The sequence below is a fragment of the Caloenas nicobarica genome, chromosome 5 (assembly GCF_036013445.1).
Source record: "Caloenas nicobarica isolate bCalNic1 chromosome 5, bCalNic1.hap1, whole genome shotgun sequence".
NCBI classification, from domain to species: Eukaryota; Metazoa; Chordata; class Aves; order Columbiformes; family Columbidae; genus Caloenas; species Caloenas nicobarica.
Genome location: NC_088249.1, coordinates 17167845 through 17187450, shown reverse-complemented (window position 1 = coordinate 17187450; position 19606 = coordinate 17167845). Strand labels below are relative to the sequence as shown.

Below are 19606 nucleotides of genomic sequence, written 5' to 3'. Positions count from 1 at the left end.
AATGTATTAAAGGCATTTAAGCTACTTCTGACAAAGCATCCCCAAGACCCACGCCCATGTTCGCTAAATATCACCAGTCATCTATGGTTTGCCAGCTTTAAAGGTCTAAAATCTACAGCGTTGCAAATATTTTGATCTAATTTCCTAATGACAGCAAGAACGACAAGACACCTTTTCAGGGAACAACTTAAGTAGTTTCCGTTTGTAACTGGAGACCAACATTTAAGGCTAAAATTGTAACATGGGCACATTCCATCTACTCTACATCTCCGAGCAGTGAGCGTACCTCTCACCCAGACCTTTGTGCTCCAGATCCAGGGTTTTGTGTAGTGTTTTCAGGCAGCTGTGCTGGTTTATTAGCATTTCATATTCTGCAGACTGCCGTTCATGCAGTGAAGCAAGGTGTTCATGGTCCTGAAGCAACGACTCATACTCGGCTTTCAGCTGCTCCTTCTGTTTCAGTAGATTTTCATTCTCATTCTCCTTGGCTGTCTGCTGATTTTGGAGTAAAGCATTCTGGGCCATCAGTGAAGCACTCTGGGAGCTCAGGGTTGAATTTTCTACCTAAAGTTGCTCAAATAAAAAGCAAGCATTACTTATTTACACCTAGTGGTGCATACAACAAACATAGTAAAAGCTTGTAACTGTATAGAGTAAATAAGAATGCATCCACTGCTTTGTAGACTTAAGACACCTATGGACAATTTGGCGCTATTTTGATATTACTGCTGGTAGTACGCACCATAAAAAGCCATGCTATTGGTGGTCTGAAAAGTATCAGGATAATCTCCAAACTGAAAAAAACCACTGTTTTACTAGTAGAAGCTTTTGAGCCTGAAGACCAAGACGAGCTGGAATATTTGCAACTCAGCTGCATCTCTGACAATCATGTACAATGCCAAAGTTGTATACAAGTAATGAAAACTTAAGTTCACCCAAACTCAACAAAATTAACTGCACCACTGTGTATGGAGGCAACACTCCTAACAAATCTGATTTCAGTAGATAGGTAGTGCATTGATTTTATATGCTGCTTGTATACTTCAATTACAGGAGAAATAAATAAAAAGAACAAAGAAAAATATGTGAACATGAGCAGGGAAAAGTTTGAAAACGGAAATTAACATTAAAAAAAAAAAATCAGAGCTGATGCAATGTTGTCCTTTAGCTTGAGAAAGAGAACAGTTCTAAGTTTATTTTTTCAAAAATTAACGTTTAAGAGTATCTGTTTTCCACTGGCAACTTTGACATTTTGTTTGATGGTATGAAAATTTTGACTGGAACCCACCGCTACAATGCCTGTTGGAAGCTGACTTGTGTCCTCTTCCCTTTTGTTCCAAGGTCTTTCACAGACATGGCATTAACAGAAGAAATAAAAAAACAAATACCTTTTATTCCAGAAGTGCAGCTTCTCGAACAACACATCTGGGTTTTGCTGTACTGATTTAAAAAAATTCTGTCTAAATAACTACCTTCTTCATGAAGATAAGTACAGAACCAATTTTCCTCCTAGCTCAGAGAAATTCAGACCTCAAATTAAGCTCCACCTTACAGGCCTCATCTTTACATCACAAGGTTGGCCTACTAATACATTTATTTTCTTACTAGCTGTCATCTTCTCCACACTACTATAATCAAATCCAGTCACTGGCACAGAGATGCAATGTTGTCCTGACCTGGAGTTTGGCCGTCTGCGTCTGCAGGGCAGTGTTGTGCTCCTGAAGGAAAACGTTTTGCTTCTGTAGTGTCAAGATCTGATTGTTGAAGGAGACATTCTGTGTTTCCAAATGTTTCAGCTGTTCTTTAAGCAGCTGCTTCTCAGTATGCAGGGCTGCATTCTGAAAGAGACATGGCGTTGAAGGGGTGACAGAAGAAATGAAACAGCTGTCCTGGTCATTTGGAGTCCTCTCAAAGAGGAGAGCCAATTAGTGATGATCATTCTGCAACAAATGTGCAAAAGCAAACTCTTTCCAGCATTAAATGAAGGTAGGACAGATGTTATACACAGGATTAATCCCTGCAATTATGTTATAAAAGACATATATAGCATTCAAGTCTCATGCAGTCCTAAGAAATACCTGAGGAATTTGGTAGACTTATGTGCTCCAGAAACCCCACCAGATTCCTCTAAGCAAAAAAATCCAGTTCCCAGCAACCCACTCCTGACCACAAGGGGAGTCTGAGATAACATGAAATCAGAGAAGGCTTACATTCCTTTCCAGTTCAATTGCCCTGTCCTTCAGTTTCAGCAGCTCCACAGTAGTTTCTCGGTGTCCTGTTTCCAATTTCTCATTCACTTGGTGGTTGAGAATGAGTTTCTCTGCAGAACACCTCAGTGACTTCTGAGCATACTGCCCATCCTGTTGAGTCTGTTTAAGTGCATCCAAGTCCTTCTTTACCTGTAAAGCCAACAAGCCACAACCTTCAACACTGATTTAACAGTGGGATTTTATTAATAATGATAGGACATGCAGTTCCTTTCTTGCACTGTAGGGACTTTAGGGATTCAAGAGCCATTACCGTGGCTTCACAGATGGGGAAGCTGAGACACAGATAGGTGTCAGAATCCATGTCTCTTGGCCTCCAGTCAGGTGCTCTTTGACTCGAGCTCACTGTCACCTAACAAACAGGCTGTTCTTAGGTGCGATGTTTCAATAGTAGTCTTCCTCAGCCTATGCTCTCATTGAACAAACCAGAAAACCACCATGGCAATGAAAAAAACCACGGGAAAACAGATCTGCAAATAGCGGTTATGTAAAAAAACACCACACACCTCCTGCCATGCTCCTGGCCCAACAATTTTGCTGAAATTGGTGCCATTATACAGGGTGTTTCAAAAAGATGGACCCAATTTGAAATCACCATAACTCTGCAACCACAAATTCAACTATTGTCTTGATGTTGTCCATACATCAGGTGGAGGGAACATAGAGCATTTATTAAAAAGTTACTAAAACCTGATAACTCATTACACCATTTGTAAATTTTTGTGTAATTGTAACATGTTTCCATGATGAAATATACTGCTTTGAAATTGGGTCCATCTTTTTGAAACGCCCTATATAGAAAGTAACAAGAGAAAACAGTCCAGTCAAAAAGCTTTTCAGAAGTGCATGTATGTGGGGTGGGGGGAAGCAGAAATAACTTGTTCTTGCCGAGTCAAAAAAAAAAAAAAAAAGGCAGCATGTGAATCTGCAAAACCACATAACGAACAATTAAAATCTGGTTAACCTCTTACCATATTTAGATCATTCTGTAACTGCTGGTTCAAGTTCAGAGTGTCTTTCACTTGAGCTTCCAGCATCGTAATCTTTTCCTCTTTCGCGGCTAGTGTTGTTTTTAGTGCTGATTCAGTTTTGCTCTCCAGAATCTTGTATTTTCTGTAAGACATAAGAATAGCTTTCTAGTGTCTGCCACTAGGATATGAGCCATCTATATAGGAGACTCCACCTTCACCCACTCCGAATGTCACCATGTTACATGATACGCATTTGCTTCTTGAATATGATTTACTCTGCTGCCACAGATCCCTACTGACATTATAGCCGGGAAACCTGCTTTTGGAAAATCAAATCAGTTTTAACAGAGGTAATGCTAGCATGGTTCTACAGAAATATCTAAGAGCTACATAACTTAAAAGTAAGCTTTTTTTCTCTTTTTCCCCTAGTGATATTACAGAAATTTCTTCTCAAAACTCTCCCGTAAACTCTTGAGGAGAAAATACCACAGTACATTCTAAAGACTCCTACAAGATTTCTCTAATCAGGTCTTACCACAAGAGACCTATATAGGTCTACATGCGTTGTTGGGGTTTCTTTGTTCATCACTATAGGACTTGCAAAGGAATTCCTTGCAATCAGGAATTTCTTAGGCAATATTTATTGTTTATATTAACTGGTGACTGGATTTCCAGTTACATGGAGTAATGACATACACTGTTCAATAGACACCATTCTTACTTGTAAAGAGAATATAAGGAAGAATATACACTGAAATAGGTACCCAGCTACTCTACAGGGGAGTAGAGTGAGACTAGTAACACTGACCAGCGTGGAGAGAGAAAATGGCATTTCTGCAAGCTTGTTATAGAAAAACATGCGTTATGTCCAAAATTGGTAAGGGTAATTGGAGTAAGTCAGATGAGAACCAAAAAGGAAGGGAAAGGGCTTGACTTAGGCTGAGGAAAAGCCTGCAGAGTCAAAAGAATGACCAAGAGAGCTCAGTTTCCTTACGCATCGTCATTGCCATTGTCATCCTGTAGCAGGAGCTCTTTGTTCAGTCCTATCTTCTCCAGTTCCTGGCTCAGTTTGTCCAGTTCACTAGACAACTGTTGATTCTTCAGCTTCTCATGGACCAAATCCTGTAACAGCACTAACACGATTAGTTGCTGTGCAAATGGTGATGTTAATTATCCAGCACTATAGTTTTGGGTTTTAAAAAAAATTTTTTAAAAAAAGTACCGTAAAAGTCATTGGATAAAATGCTAGTTCCAAGAAGGTCCGCTAAAATTCCTCAGTGACAGCTGAGTGCAGAATTAAACTGATTGCTTTTATTTATAGTTTACTAGGAATAAATCTGAAGAATGCTTCTTTTGGCCTTTGTCTCGCTCACTGAACTGAATTACTTCTGCCAACACTGGCATCCTGCCCGCCTGCCAAAAGAGGGAATGTGTGCAGGCCAGGAGACACCCTGCCCTTGTGCCGCTGCCAGGATGTGACCAGGTCAGGGGACATCAGCAGAGGGAGTTCCCACCTCTCAGCCAGGATGACAAGCCCTGCTGCAAGGCCCAGCACACAGAGGAGTGACAGGACTTCAGTGTGAAAGCTTCCTGAGATCCTATGGTTAAGACGTTATTACCAAGGGACTTGGTAACAATGCATTTTCACTATTGACTCTGAGTTTCTGACATATGGTAAGTTACTGCTAAAATTTTAAAAAAGCATAATTACATTGTTGTGTAAGAGACAGGAGGGTTCTGGAGACTACACAGTCTGGTCACTTATCCTGGTATCTACTGGCCTGTTCTGGTTTCTTTTAGCTTTCTTTGGAAGGAACGTAAGCAGAACAAGACAAGGAAGTCATACAAGGAGATTTGATGGAGATGTACCAGAAGGTATTTTGGGACAATGCTTTGCAGTTACCTCAGTAAAACGCTCTGTGTGCAAATGGTCTGAGAAGACACAATACCATCCTGCATGTTTAAAAAAGACAAATAATTTTTGGTGCAGCCAAATTCAGAGATTTCTACCATTCAAACTTCTCTGAAATGCAAATCTACCATAGAGAACTACATTGCTGCTGTTTCTGCACAAAAATTTTCTTAAACGAGCATGAGGAAAGAAAAACAAAGTCACTGAAGCACTTAAGAAAAAAATTATCCAGGATGTCAAACAGTGGCGAGAATAAAATAAAAAAAATATCTTGTTAAACATAAACCATAGGTATTCAAATAGTCCTCGGATATCACAAATTTAGCAACATATTCATTCACATTGCAACAAGGGAAAATACATAAAGTTAAGGTCAGTACCAGTCCACGGTCTGTAAACAGGTCCCTTCAACATCCACGAACATCTAGTAGAATATATACAAAATAACTAAGGAAAAGAAGATAACGCATCTGTACAGGTCTGCGTCACTAGAAATTTGCAGAAGTCTGAGAAGGGGAAGATTAAAAAGGAGCCTTCTCTAAAATTCTATTATTTTATTTTTTAGGGAAATTTGACAGAAACACAACTTGGGACTGTTTCATATGTTTCTGATAAAACTTTTTTCCCCCTCGAAGTTACACTAGTGCTTCAAAAACTTAATTAAAACTAAATCTTCAAGTAATCGCTTATGGCATTAGCCTTGCTAAACTTATTTATTTCACAGAGCTACTGCAGCACTGACCATTTTCCTTTGAATGCTCTTTCCCAGGAAATCCTGTTTCCTGCGCGACAACAGCAGCTGAGGCAGGCAACCAGGGCAAGTTGCAGTAACCTGAACCTGCTCATAGGCCACTTGTAAGAGTGTCAGGTTCTGGCACGCACACCATTAGTTTGCTGATGTCCTAACACTAATTGCGTATTTTTAAAAGATGACTACTAGGAAAAGTACAATTACTGCATTCTGGAGTGGAGAGGGGTGCGGGAAGAGATCGCTACTGCTTAACACGAGAGCTGCTCAGTGTGCTCTCACTCTGCACAGAAGCTTTTGGGAAAAAATGCTGTATGTAGTTATGAAGCAAAAACTTGGTGCAGCTGTTTTTGAAAGGGTTCAGCTGGGATCATCTGGGATGATTCTTGCCTTGGCTAAGTCTGTTTGAGAACAAGGATGTTAATGTGTCCTCAACAAGTACTCTAATTTCTAGGATCAAGAGTCAATCTCATCTGCAGGAGCTCTCATGTTAGCAAACAATTTTGTGGTCACAGAGTTAGAGAAAGTATCAAAGCCTCTGGTTTACAGCTTCCACGTGGGAGCTGTATTAAAACCCTACTCTGCATGAAAAAAAAGATGTCACTTGGAGACTCTGTGTTTGTGGACATAAAGTGGACCATTGCAGTTTTTGGCAGGTTCCACCTTCCAAGACAACACTATCCAGTGACGGCTGGTAACGCTGTGAAGATATAGCTCACATATTAAATAGTCATGAGACATATGTCTCCCTTTGGTACTTCACAGAGCTGAAATCAAAATAGCATCATATTGAAACCAGTAGCATTATTTTGCTTACCTCTCTCAATGTAGCTAGTGTTCTTTTATCAATTGTAACTTGCTTTATGAGATCTTTATTGTCTTTTTCAAATTCTTTCAGTTTATTAGATGAATCTCTGAATCGAGCAATTTCCTTTTCTAGTGTCTTGTTTTCTTTCTCAGCAGCTGCCAGCTTTACTGTACTATCATCCAAAATAGCATCTTTCAGCTCCACTTGCTGCCAAAGCCGTTTTGTTTCTTTCTCTAGCATTTTTTTGTCTTTCTCAAGCTGAGACATTTCTTGTTCTAGGGCCTTGTTCTCCTTTTCTAGCCTCTCTAGCCGTTTGGCAGAAATCTTTAGCTCCTCAAGGTTTCTCTGGAGGACCTGATTTTCACTCTCCATTCCCTGTACTTCTTTTTCTAACTCCTGGATCTTTTTGCTGCTGGTCGCCACGATTTGCTGAAGTCTCTGGTTTTCAGAGTTGACACTCTGATAGCTTAGCTCCAATCTCTCTGATTTCTTGCTCATTGCTTTTAACATTTCCACATTCTTTCTCAAGTCCTCTTTCTCCCTTTCCAAATCTTTATTTTCTGCTTCTATTTGTGCCATTTTTGTGCTGGTAAATCTCATCGTCTCCACCACTCTCCTAAGCTCCAGATTTTCTTCATCCAATTGCTTGTTGTCCCTTTCCAGGTCCCCAAGCCGGATGGAAATATTCTGCAATGTGTCCAGGGATTTTCTTAGCTTCCTATTTTCCACTTCCAGATCTCCGTTCTCTTGTTCAAGAACTTCCACTTTTTCTGTCACTATTTTCATTGCTGCTGCCTTCTTCGTGAGCTGTTCATTCTCCCTCTCCAACCGATGCAGCTCTTTTTCCATTTCTTCCACTCTTTCTACTTTCTCTTTAACCTGGTCAAAATCCTTTTGCAATTGTTTCTTCTCAAATTCTATCTTGCTCAGTTTGCTACTAGTCTCCGTAACTGTTTCATGAAGGATCTTGTTCTCTTTCTCAATATCTTTTACTCTTGCCTCGCTGCTCACTTGAGATCTTTGTCTCAGGGATAAGACCACTTGATTAAGGTGATCATTTTCTTGTTTAAGGTCCTTTATCTACATGAATGATAAAAGAGTCATGCAAATGTTACTCATCTACCTTACAAAATACAGTATAAATTAGTCCTGAAGCAGACAGATGGTTAGCAAAACCATGTCCATTTAATCCAAGACAAATTTCTCAACAGCTTTCCCTGACTAAAACCAAGAACCCAAACTAATGAAAAAAAAAGTTACCTCTGGTAAGCCACGATTCTAACAAATTAAAATAATGCTATATTCCTGCTACCAGCTAAGAAGGTGGAGGCAGAGGGAGAAAGTAGACAGGTGACTGTGACTCCAGAGAACATCTTGGAGAAGATGCTTTGTTAGGAATCATTCCTAATAAAGGGTATCTTTCTGTCTAGGTTTACACCCATCTTGGTGATCTAAAGACATAAATTATCTCTGATAAGGTGTCAGAAACCCCAAAACATTTGAAAATTTATAGCAGGCAGATCTCACTAAGGACACGCTTTCTGTAAGAACAGTACACTTACACCACTGGCCAAATTTCAGCTGAAGCAATTGTGGCTTAGACTGCAATTTGCACTTTGTTCTTATCTAGACAATATCCACAGAAATCAAAAACAACTTAGACCTGAAAAAAATGAGAATCTGCCCTTTTCTGACAGTTGAGGATACTTCTGGTTTTACTTCCTGCCCTTCTTGTGAAGTATTCTTTATTTCTTACCACAAAAAGTCTGCATGTGTTCTAACTGAAATGTAGGACTTTGGTGGTTTCCCAGGTAGAAGTCTGGGATAGAATCCTTCAAGATGAAAAGCACTACACAAGTAAGACATTTTGTTATTTAAACTTCACCCCCCAAAACTTGGAGTAAATTTAATACAGCTTGAAAATATACGAGGCAGTCTCCAATGATTTCTGTCTGTATTTTCTTCAAATTAATGCAGATGATACCTTGCATGAACTTAGCATAGTTTCAAGGCATTGCACATGAACTGCAGCACAGTAGTAAAAGCTGAAGTGCATTTAAAATGCCAATCCAGAAGACATAAATGCTTTATCAGCATCTTTTTGAAACAGATCAAAAGAGGTTGAGTGGCTAAAAAAGCCCAACCAAACCAATCAGGACATATAGCTGGCAGAAGACCAATCTTCTGCAATAAAATAGGGTTTTATTTGTACATCCTAAAAACAGTTGGTATCCCACTTAGTAAGATCCAGGGCTTTTTTTTTTCCCCAAAGAGGGAAGGTCTGTCCTTGCCTGAAGAGGTCTTTTACCTACACTGGAACAAGTTCAACTTGCACTTAATAGCTCTCATATTGCCTCATCTCCCCGAGAGAACCAAATGCTCTAAATGGCATCAGTAAATGACCACTACTGAGCATATGCTTTTATATTACATCTGTGAAGTTTGCACCTGTCTGTCTTTGTCAGCTTTTAGAGACTCCATGACAACTTGTAGCTGTTCTTTATCTTTTATCAGCTCCTCGCTCAAGGTCTCCAGATCTTGATTACTTTGCTTCTCTTTTTCAATTTGATTTTGCAACTTCTCAATCTGTGTGAAGAGAACACACCAAAACACATCAGCCACAGCTTGACACAATGACTGTTCACACTAAGTTACTTTGAAGACCAGAGAGGAACGAGATGGGGACTATGTCTGAAAGATGTCATCCTTCCATTCTGCAGCTTGCTAGTCTCAGAGGAGGAAATGGACTGTTTTCTTTTTCTCACAGTGCCAAGAATCTCCTTCATGCCTATGAAGATCAGAGTATATAAGGCACAGCAGTAAGAAATGCTTCACCTGCCTGCCTGAATGCCCAGTGAGTAAGTTCCCGGTGCCCACCTAGGCCCTACATCACTGCTGGCCTCAAACTACCAGTGAATGCAGAGAAAGTTACTGTGACAATTCAGTGAGCAACAGAAAAAGAAAAAAGAAGAAAAAAAAATAATCAGTAACAGAGGAAAAGTATTGAAGTTTCCAAGTTCACCTTCCCCCTCCCTGTGCTGTGTTGGCCCTCCATTTTTCCCTAGCAGGTGACAATACTGGATTTGAAAGATTTGTGAATAAGGTTCCAGTCCTACAATGAATGATGTCTTCTTACTCCCTCCCTCTCGAAACCTTTGAAAGCATAATGCACTAAGCACTGAAAAGCAGTCGCTCTTCAGTATTTAGAAACAAGGGGGGTTCAGAGACTAGGCTTCAGGAAGTATTCCTTTTTATGCTTGTGAAGTCCTGTGAGCACCTACTGCACAAGTATCAGCTCATTTTTTGATGTTGGTATTATAAACTTTGCCGACAGTGAAAATGTCAATGAAAAAGGTATTCAAAATAATTCTTACAAGTGGGAAACAGCTGGAGGCTGAGCTCTGCCTATGTCAACATGTGCCTCATTACAGGAAGTGTTTAAACAAGCAGGGGCTGCCCAGATTGGAGATAAGAAGAGCTTAGCTGTTAGAAATGTAACCATGCTACGGTTCATTGGTCTCAAAGGAGCTGTTCAGAGAAAGCCGGAACATAAACTCAGTAACTCAGCAATAGCTGTTCTTCATTAGCACCTCCCAGAAAACCAGAGGCAAGTAAGAAACTACTGTTTACCACTTGTTTCAGTCCAACAAGTTAGGAATGCAGAGAGAACAGATAGGTACTTGGACTGCTGTTACTTGCCTGTGCCTGAAAGGTGGGTTTTCTATTATTAGCTTCTCTGAAAACCTTGCAAGAAAGGGAAAAAATAAGTACATGGCTTTTCCTTCATATCGTTTCCTCTTGTATTACCGGAATAATCCTGTTCCAGCCACATGATCCTTCCAAGCTCTAGATCAGTAGACAGCCAGGCATACTTGGGCAACTTTTCAAAGTCTCAGACAGTGGATGAATTCTGATTCCAGTTAAATGAATTCAGAGAGGCAAGATTTTACCACGGGTGTCTCAGGAAAGTTACAGAGAACCCATGGGCCTACAACATTTGAAAAAACACTTGTTTATCTCGTCTTGTGTCTTCATACATGCTTGTCTTTATCAGTCCTTAAGAACTGCTGCCCTCTCCTCTGCCTACTATAGAAATCATTCTGCAGTGAATCAGAGAGACTTCCCCTATTATCCCCCTTTGCCATGGCCCGCCAACTCGGGGATAGGCATCTCTAACTAAGGGGATACATGTGCGAGAGAAATACAAAAGCAGGTTAGAAGAACAGAAGATTTTTAAAAGGAAATTTCAAAAATCTCAGAGCTAGTGGCCTTCTATGATGGAATTACTGTATCAGTGGACAGGGAAGAGCTATGAATGTCATCTATCTGGACTTCTGTAAGGCCTTGGACACAGTCCGCCACAACATCCTTCTCTCTAAATTGGGGAGGTATGGATTTGATGTGTGGACTGTTCGGTGGATGAGAAATTGGCTGGATGGTCACATCCAGTGGTCAACAGCTCAATGTCTGGATGGACACCGGTAACAAATGGTGTCCCTCAGGGGTCCATACTGGGACCAATACTATTTAATAGTTTTACCAGTGACATAGACATTGTGATCGAGTGCATCCTCAGCAAGTTTGTGGATTACACCGAGCTGAGTGGTGCAGTTGACATGGCCTGAGGGATGAGAGGCCATCCAGAGGGACCTGGACAAGCTCGAGAAGTGGGCCCATGTAAACCTCATGAGGTTCAACAAGGCCAAGTGCAAGGTCCTGCACCTGGGTCGGGGCAAACCCCAGTATCAATACAGGCTGGAGATTAAGGGATTGAGAGCAGCCCTGCCAAGAAAGACTCAGGGGTACTGGTGAATGAAAGATTGGACATGAGCCGGCAATGTGCACTTGCAGCCCAGAAAGCCAACCCTATCTGGGGCTGTATCAAAAGAAAGGTGACCAACAAGTTGAGGGAGGTGATTCTGCCCCTAAACTCTGCTCTGGTGAGACCCCATCTGGAGTCCTGCATCCAGCTCTGGAACCCTCAGCACAGGAAAGACATGGACCTGTTGGAGAGGGGCCAGGGAGGTCACAGAAATGATCAGAGGGCTGGAACAGCTCTGCTGTAAGGACAGACTGAGAGAGTTGAGGTTGTTCCGCCTGGAGGAGAGAAGGCTCCAGGGAGACCTTATTGTGGCCTTTCAATACTTAAAATGGGCTTATAAAGAAGAGGGGGACAGGCATTTTGGTAGGGCCTGTAGTGACAGGACAAGGGGTAATGGTTTTAAACTAAAACAAGGGAAATTCAGACTAGATGTAAGGAAGACATTCTTTACAATATGTGAGTGGGAAAACACTGGCACAGGTTGCCCAGAGAGGTGGTAGATGCCCCATCCATGGAAACATCCAAGGCCAGGCTGGACAGGGCTGAGCAACCTGACCTAGTTGAAGATGTCCTTGCTCATTGCAGGGGCTTGGACTACATGACCTTTGAAGGTGCCTTCCAACCCAAACTATTCTAGGTTTCTATGAAATCGAGAGTATTTTACATATCACGTATCAGATCTCTGTACACTGAGAGACAACTGTATGTCTCACACAGACTATAGAACACTGCCTACTACCTTTTTTTTCCCCCAAATCTCCCTGAATGGGAGTTGAAGTCCATCAAGAACTTGACTGGTCTATAGTATACAGTCAACAGCTCTCATCATATTCTGTGTTTCTCTGGTGAAGAGGTCACACATTTCAACTACTCTTAATAGTAGTGTTTTTAATTGCCATTTTTTTCATTGATCTGATGCACACAGTGCCTCCCTTTCACCACACAGGCATTCCCCGCTAGTGGTTTTTGTCGTATTTAACTACCAGACCTGTAGGTGACCCCACCATGCCAACACATTCATCATCATCAAAAATATCAGACTAATTCTGGAATCACAACTGTTGGCACCAACACAGTGCCACAACACGAGGTGCCCACAAAAATGTGCCTGGGACAAAACCAAAGGTTGACCACAGTTGTTCAAGTGACTTAAATTGCAGATACACCACAGGTATTGCTGAGTGCTTTATATGCCTTGATCTCAAATTTTAAGCATGTAAATTGGAGCTGGAGTGAATTACCCATACAAAACAGGGCATAAAATGGGAGTGTGGACAGTGAACTGCATTTTTGCAGTTTTTCTTGTTCACAAAACAAAGCCAAGAAGCAGAACTGGTCTCTCAACTTGGCAAAAGAATCTCAGTAGAAGATGGATATCTGTTCTCCTTGGCAGAGAGACTGGCACTCTACTAGTTAAAATCTGGTAATCCATGACCAGCATTTCATATCCAGATTCTTTCTCCCCTTGTGCTTTATAGCATTCAGTTAGCCCATAAGCAGGCATGAGAGGACTGAAGTCTGTATCAATGTCTCACACAGACAGGTTACAGCAATATGGGAAAAGGAGAAATAAGCCTTATATTCTGGATAATTTAGCGAGGGTAGGAATGTGGAAAAAAACTGACATGGAATTTTTTTTATACTCAGACTAGCATTCAGGCTCTTTCCCTACCGGCACTTGGCTTGACTAACGAGAGTTTAGGATGCAAGTTACTAGCCAGGCAAAAGTAAAGCTAGTGGTTGGAGGTGAACTGAGCACTGTGTTTCACAAGGACAAGCACTGAGCTGGCATTTGAGCTAAATGTAATCACAGATAATAACAGAGTGTAACAGACCTGCATATATAAAATTGCATTTGAAAAGTGATGACCTGCATTTTTGCTACAAAGATTAAAAGAACCCAGATCTTTGCAGAAAGGGAGGCGCTAGAGAACTTCTAATAGCCAAAAAGACAAGACCAAGAGTTGATCCAGGACTATGGAAAGCAAAAGAAAGTTATTTTAAAATATAGTATAACCTGAATTTACCTGTGTGATTTGACTTAAATGGAAACAATATTCAAGCTTTCAGACAAATAAAGTAGTTCAATGTGGTCATGGCTTCCTCACCTAGGAATGACTGCCATAGGATGACAAAAAGGAACACAACAGTACAATCTGACAGGGACAAATGAGCAGTGAAACACAACTTTTATGAAACAGGAACATTCACTTTGCTTACAATGATGCACCTGATTAGGCAGTGAAGAAGGCAAGAGGACGCATCAATGTTAGAATGCAATTAAACAGACAGGCCTCAAAACATGCCGAGTCTTCTGGGGAACATGGGTGACTTCCCTGCAACCCCTTGTTGTTTGAGAATGCTGTGCAGCACTGTGTTTAAAAACCAAAGAGCTCTGTTTGCTCCTGTGAGCAAATTACCTTTTTGCTAAGCTGTTGATTTTCCTTTTCCAGTTCCACAAACTTCAGGCTGCTCTCTCTGGAGGTCAAGGAGGCGTCTCTCAGCTCTTGGATTGTGTTCTGCAAGCTCTGATTATCCTTCTCTAACTTCAGTATGCGACTCGAAGCACATTCATTCAACTCAAACACAAAGGACTTTCTGGCTGTTGAAACATGAGAATCAGAAGGTGGCACTAACCAATTCAGAAACATCTCCCTTCCCAGGTCCTTAAGATTCACTTGTATGAAGATAATTGCAGTCAGATCCTTATCATTTCAGCTTGACTGCTAAGTAAATACTTTGTTAAAAACAGAACTCATTTTCACAGATAACAATTGAGACCTTGAATAAACAGAGTATCTGAACAGATAACCATCTTAAAAGTTACTTTCCTAACTCTTCTTAAAGTTGCTTTAGCTATGTTAGTAGCGTGTTTAATGTTAGTAGCAAATTATACTTCAATACCCTCTCACACTTCCACCAGAGGACATAAATTGAGGCAGAAAGTAAACCACTATGAAATGTTTGCTAAAACAGCAAGATGGTGCACTTCCAAAAGCTAGTGAGAACTTAGGTATCCAATCATATTTAGTCAAAATCTTACAAAAGCGAGTTCCAGTGCTTATCTTCACAGCTACTTTATTAAGAATATGCTGATTCAGGGATGATATTTTACCATCAGGTACTCAGGCACAGGACTTCCATCAGAATGTTGATCATAGAGAAGTGTCTGAAGTTGAAATCTCAGAACTAACAAAATTTATGCAAGTGTTACAACAGAGATGTTATTTTACTCTAAGTGTTTGTAGATCAAAAGACTCGCTACCTCTCAGCACCAAAATATTGTTCTATTCATTTCTCTGCTCAGCACCTGAATAATTGCAAGATCAATCCTCTGTTTCACATAGAAAAATTGCTACCTTTCACCTCAAAACCACATTTCAAATGAAATTGACTTTAACATTTTCTTTAGCTCTCAGAAAATTATTCATTCCTGCTAAATAAATAGCACTATTCCATACAGCACACTGAGTACTTTAGAACCAGCAAGTTTCTGAGAACAGTAAAATCCTATTTGTCTTTTATGGAGCATCACCTGGAGAGTTTTGGTCACCGAAGACTTGAATAGTAAATATGAGCTAAATACTCCAGTTGAGTTCTGTTCTGAAGCAAAGACCATCTGAATTACTTTTCCCCATGCCTATTTTTTAATTATTTTGAATAAAGTATTCCAAACTAGCAGGTTAAATATTTTGATACCTGCCACCCTTGCAGACTCAACTTGAAATCCAAGAACAGGAGGGTTTTCCAAAACAGCTTTGCCGACTGACTCTATTTGTATAATACAAACAAGCTGCATTCAGAACAGCAACATGCATTGAAATGGAACTTCTTAAAGAGAATTATTGTAAAAGTAGGACAAGACTTCTGTGAAATAACTTAAAGTTTTGAAGTTTAATGTTACTAGCTTTTTTAAAAATCAGGCTTCCCTCACTATTTTTTTTTCCTACTGAATACAAAAGATTATTGATGTTCTTGGTTCCTCTTACTCTCTTTTACTTTGGTTAATCATAGAGGTTCTGTAGCTCCAGTGCTGAAACGCTAAGCATCAGTGCAGTGAAGGAATCTCATAATTTTTCATTTTTTTAAACCACTCTGTGGAGCAAGTTTTTAAAATTATGTTTGACAGAAATGAATAAATAAGAGATAAAAATAAATCTAACCTCCTCCCTTCTATTCATGGTTAGTAAAACCAAATCAGGAAGGTGGCAAAACTTGCTATTTGAAACAAGCCAAAAAAATCAGAAAAATTTACATTTTCCTAAAATATTCTTCATCAATATTTGTAAGTTTTGAGAGAATTGTGGGTTTTTTTTTCCCCCCAGACTATTAGAATAAGCAATATCCTTGATTACACATGAGGAGGAAGAGTGCCATTCACTTCACAAGCTAAGGTAAACCTGCTTTGCAAGTTTATGAATTAAAAGTAACCATTAATTAGCCATTACACTTTAGTAAAGACAACTCAGGTCCTAGACAGCAGAGGATTTGAGAACTGATGTCAGACATACATTCAGCTATTTTACAAAACAAAGCCATTCTTCTAGACATTCTTCTTTTCTGAAAACTGAACATCTGCTTACTCTAACTCATTCCTTTGTCTTCAAGTTAAACTGTTCCTGGTACACAAAGCCAAACATGCAAGTCTTAGCAGAATCTAGTGAGTAATTAATAAAGCTGCACAGTGAACTGCATGAAATAGCTTATATTTCCCAAGTTCCATTTAGCATTGCTATTTAGCCTGGTATTACAGATAGAATGAATGTTAGTCACCGAAACCCATGCTAAAATCTGACTAGTGAAAGAAGTATTAGTGATCTTTGTGATAGTTACGGAAATCAAATCAACCATTTGAAAAAAAAAAAAAAAGTCAGCCAGTTATTTTAACTGTACACACTTTTCAGTATCTAGTAAAAATAAATGACTTCAGCATTCGCTACTTCCTGGGACTTAAAAGACCAGCTAATTGTCTGTACTGATTGTACTAAAGAATACTAAAGATCACAGACTCCTCTCCCAGCCATTCAGTTAGAAATATCCAGTGTTCAGTGTGACATTTCTGCCGTGTCATTTACAAAGCTTTCCTTTTTTGAATTTTTATCATTTTAATTAAAAGTCACACTCTCAGTGACAAACAAAATAAAAGGAAAACTTTTTAATGCTTTTGCAAGAAAGTGAAAGAAACTAGAAGGGATACATTTTGGAAGTTTCAAAAAATTAAGTTCAAAGCCAAGTGGCTGACTGAGAGAAGTTCTCCAAGTTTGCACTCAATCTTTGTTCCCATCTCAGTCAACCAACCTGTCTACTCTGAAAGAGACCACAAACACAACAGCTACCCCGGCTGGTACTCACTGTCTGCAAGATCTGTGCTTTTAGCCAGCTGTTCTAGTTCCCAGCCCAGGTGCGCAGATTCGTTCATGCTCTGTTTCTGTGCAATCTCCAAGACCATGTTCTCCTCTAGCAGCTCTTCAATTCTTTTCTTGTCTGTGTCCCGGTCCTGTGCAAGACATGCATGAATGAATACTCATATTCAGCTTACCGGGAAGATTGTCCTATCAGCTGAACTGCTACAACCACAACACATCAAGGGTAGAAGGATCTCAAACATACTGTGTGCTTTTATATTGAAATACATGTACAGCGTTACATGTTTGCTGTGGGCTACCATACCTGCCACAGAATGCACTGCAGAAGACACTCAGCTGGCCCTGTTTAGAGTCAACTCAGGTCCATGATACACTTGGAGGGAGGGTGACTGGAGTGAGAACACCCTGGGTGATGACAGGGCCAGTACAAGCCTGGGCTAGTGAGGCAGGCTGGATTCAAGTTGCCTCCAGAGCTAAGCTCTTAAAAAACAGGTAGCATCATGCATTGGCACACTGGAGACTCGGCAGATACAATCGCGAATTCTACTAAGCTTCCTCAACTCATCGCATCAAATTTGGATACATTCATACAGATCAGCAAGTAATATCTGCCTCATAATTTGGGTTTTAAAATATCCAGAAAACAGATCTGGAGAATGAGTCTACCATTGCTTCTTGTGATTGTTTTGGCCATTTGCATTTGCAAGAGCCAAACTGCTGCCTCAGAAGGTTCCAAATTTTTTGAAAGCATTACCCAAAAATTTATCAAGTCACCCAGAAAAGCATCATCCAAAATCACCAGCCACTTTGGAAAAGCAGGAGCATGACATGACCATTACAATACCCTGAATCAGTCATTAAACATAATTCCACACAGCAGCCTCAGTATCTCTGTTTCAAACAGACTCAGTTGGAAGCCTTATGCAGTTAAACCTCTATACAGTTAAACCCACAAGAATTCAAAACCCAGTGGGATAAGAAGAGGACCATTAAGTAAAATACAGGAGATGAAAGAATATTTATTATTTGTAGTGGGATTATAAAACCCAATGTTGCTTTTTGTTAGTAGACAATCTGCAATGTATATTGCCTTGTCTACGAAGTGATAAGCATACAAAAAAAATTTAGAATTTTTTGTCTTTTAGAGCAGTAATGGATTCTTAAAGTCACTGTAAAGGCTTGGGGTTTTGTTTCCAACAAGAACGATCATTTACTACAGAAGTTTTCATTTTCTATATCTAGGAGACTTCTACTTAACTGCCAGATTTTAACATCTCCGTTATCAACATGTATGAAAGAAATCTGTATTTTAAAATTGTGATACACCTTCTTGCGTAAGTTTAAATTCAGTCTCACACAAAATAGCAATGGCAATATTTACACTATTAACATTATCATATTTCAAAAATTCACGTGCACAAAGTCCTCTTGAAAAGCACTGTTAATTTATTTGCCTGTCTCCACTCATTTCTGCGACATGAATCTGTGGCATAAAAACAGAAGTTCAAAAACTTAGCAAAATGAAAAAAAAAGGGCATACCAGCTCTACATCATGAAGTTTGGATTTCAGCTGCAAATTTTCCTTCTCTAATTCATGCAGTTTATCACCACGAGCTCTTGCCATTGTTAGCTGTTCTTCTAGCATGGCCTTTGTTTCAATTAAAATGATGTTGTCCTCTCTTAACTCCTAGGGATAAAAAGTAACTGTTAACCTCTTTACATAAACTGACTTTTTGAAGGCCAGGCGACTTTCATAAACTAACATTGCAAAACACAAAAAAGAAATTTGACATGTTTCTGTTTCATAAAAAAGTTTTCACCTGATATTTTAATAGATGATACTATATTTAATTATCTTTGAGTCATAAATGCAAGTAAATCTAATATGTCTTATTGTTTTTTCCTGAATTTTAAAAGTTTCATGGAGTTCCTTTTGCTTTATATGAGGATAGATCAAGAGGTGCAAAGAGACTAATGACACAGAAGAGCAACCGTTTGATTCCAATTTCACTATTATAACACCATTTCCTTAGGCAACTCTAGTCCCCAGAAATAAGTTAATTATACTGCACTCAATGTTCCTTGCAAAGCAACAAATGAAGCTCTGCGCATTCCAATATTTCATCTCCAGAAACATGAAATGTCCAAAGCATAAAATCTGGCCATGTATTCTTGCTCATGTTTTCAACGCATTTATTAAATTATGTCTTATTTCAACTATAATACCTCGCTGCTAGCTTTTACTCTTGTTGATTCTCAGATAAGTCTTGAGTCAGAATTTTCTATGGCAGGAACATAATCAGCATTTTAAAAAGTAAATGGATACAGGAAGGATTTTTGCCCAGAAGAGTTACAGTGGGGCAAGAAGCAGACTATGTGACTCTCTAAAGAAGTTTTCTTTTGTCTTTCTTTTCTTTCCTCCCTCCTCTCCCCATCCTTTCCCCCACTCCAATGAAATATGCAAAACCAGAAATGCACACACAGGCAGGATGAAATACTCATTGCTTGACAAAATTATTTCTGGACAACTGCCTTCAAAGTGTGAAGTCTCTGCTGACATCAGTGTTCATGTCTGCTCTCTCAGACCACAAACATCCAAACCAAGTAGATTCCTGAAAGATCACCAGGCATGCAAATCACTTTCACTAATTAATCAGCAACTACCTTCTCATTTTTTTGGGGGTAGAATCAGCCTTAAGAAGCCTTATGTGG

General features: G+C 39.7%; 1 protein-coding gene across 4 annotated transcripts in view; it reads right to left on the bottom strand.

The window, feature by feature from the left end:
- The window catches only part of CCDC88C (coiled-coil domain containing 88C), a 100194-nt gene that overhangs the window by 20620 nt on the left and 59968 nt on the right, over window positions 1-19606 (bottom strand). For all 4 annotated transcript variants that reach the window (XM_065636260.1, XM_065636262.1, XM_065636261.1 and 1 more), the window contains exons 11-20: window positions 18435-18581; window positions 16881-17025; window positions 13949-14130; window positions 9155-9292; window positions 6716-7786; window positions 4233-4360; window positions 3239-3380; window positions 2211-2399; window positions 1677-1838; window positions 287-564 (exon numbers count right to left, since the gene is read on the bottom strand). In XM_065636260.1, the coding sequence (XP_065492332.1) occupies window positions 287-564; window positions 1677-1838; window positions 2211-2399; window positions 3239-3380; window positions 4233-4360; window positions 6716-7786; window positions 9155-9292; window positions 13949-14130; window positions 16881-17025; window positions 18435-18581 (2582 nt within the window). The remainder of the gene's footprint in view (window positions 1-286; window positions 565-1676; window positions 1839-2210; window positions 2400-3238; window positions 3381-4232; window positions 4361-6715; window positions 7787-9154; window positions 9293-13948; window positions 14131-16880; window positions 17026-18434; window positions 18582-19606) is intronic.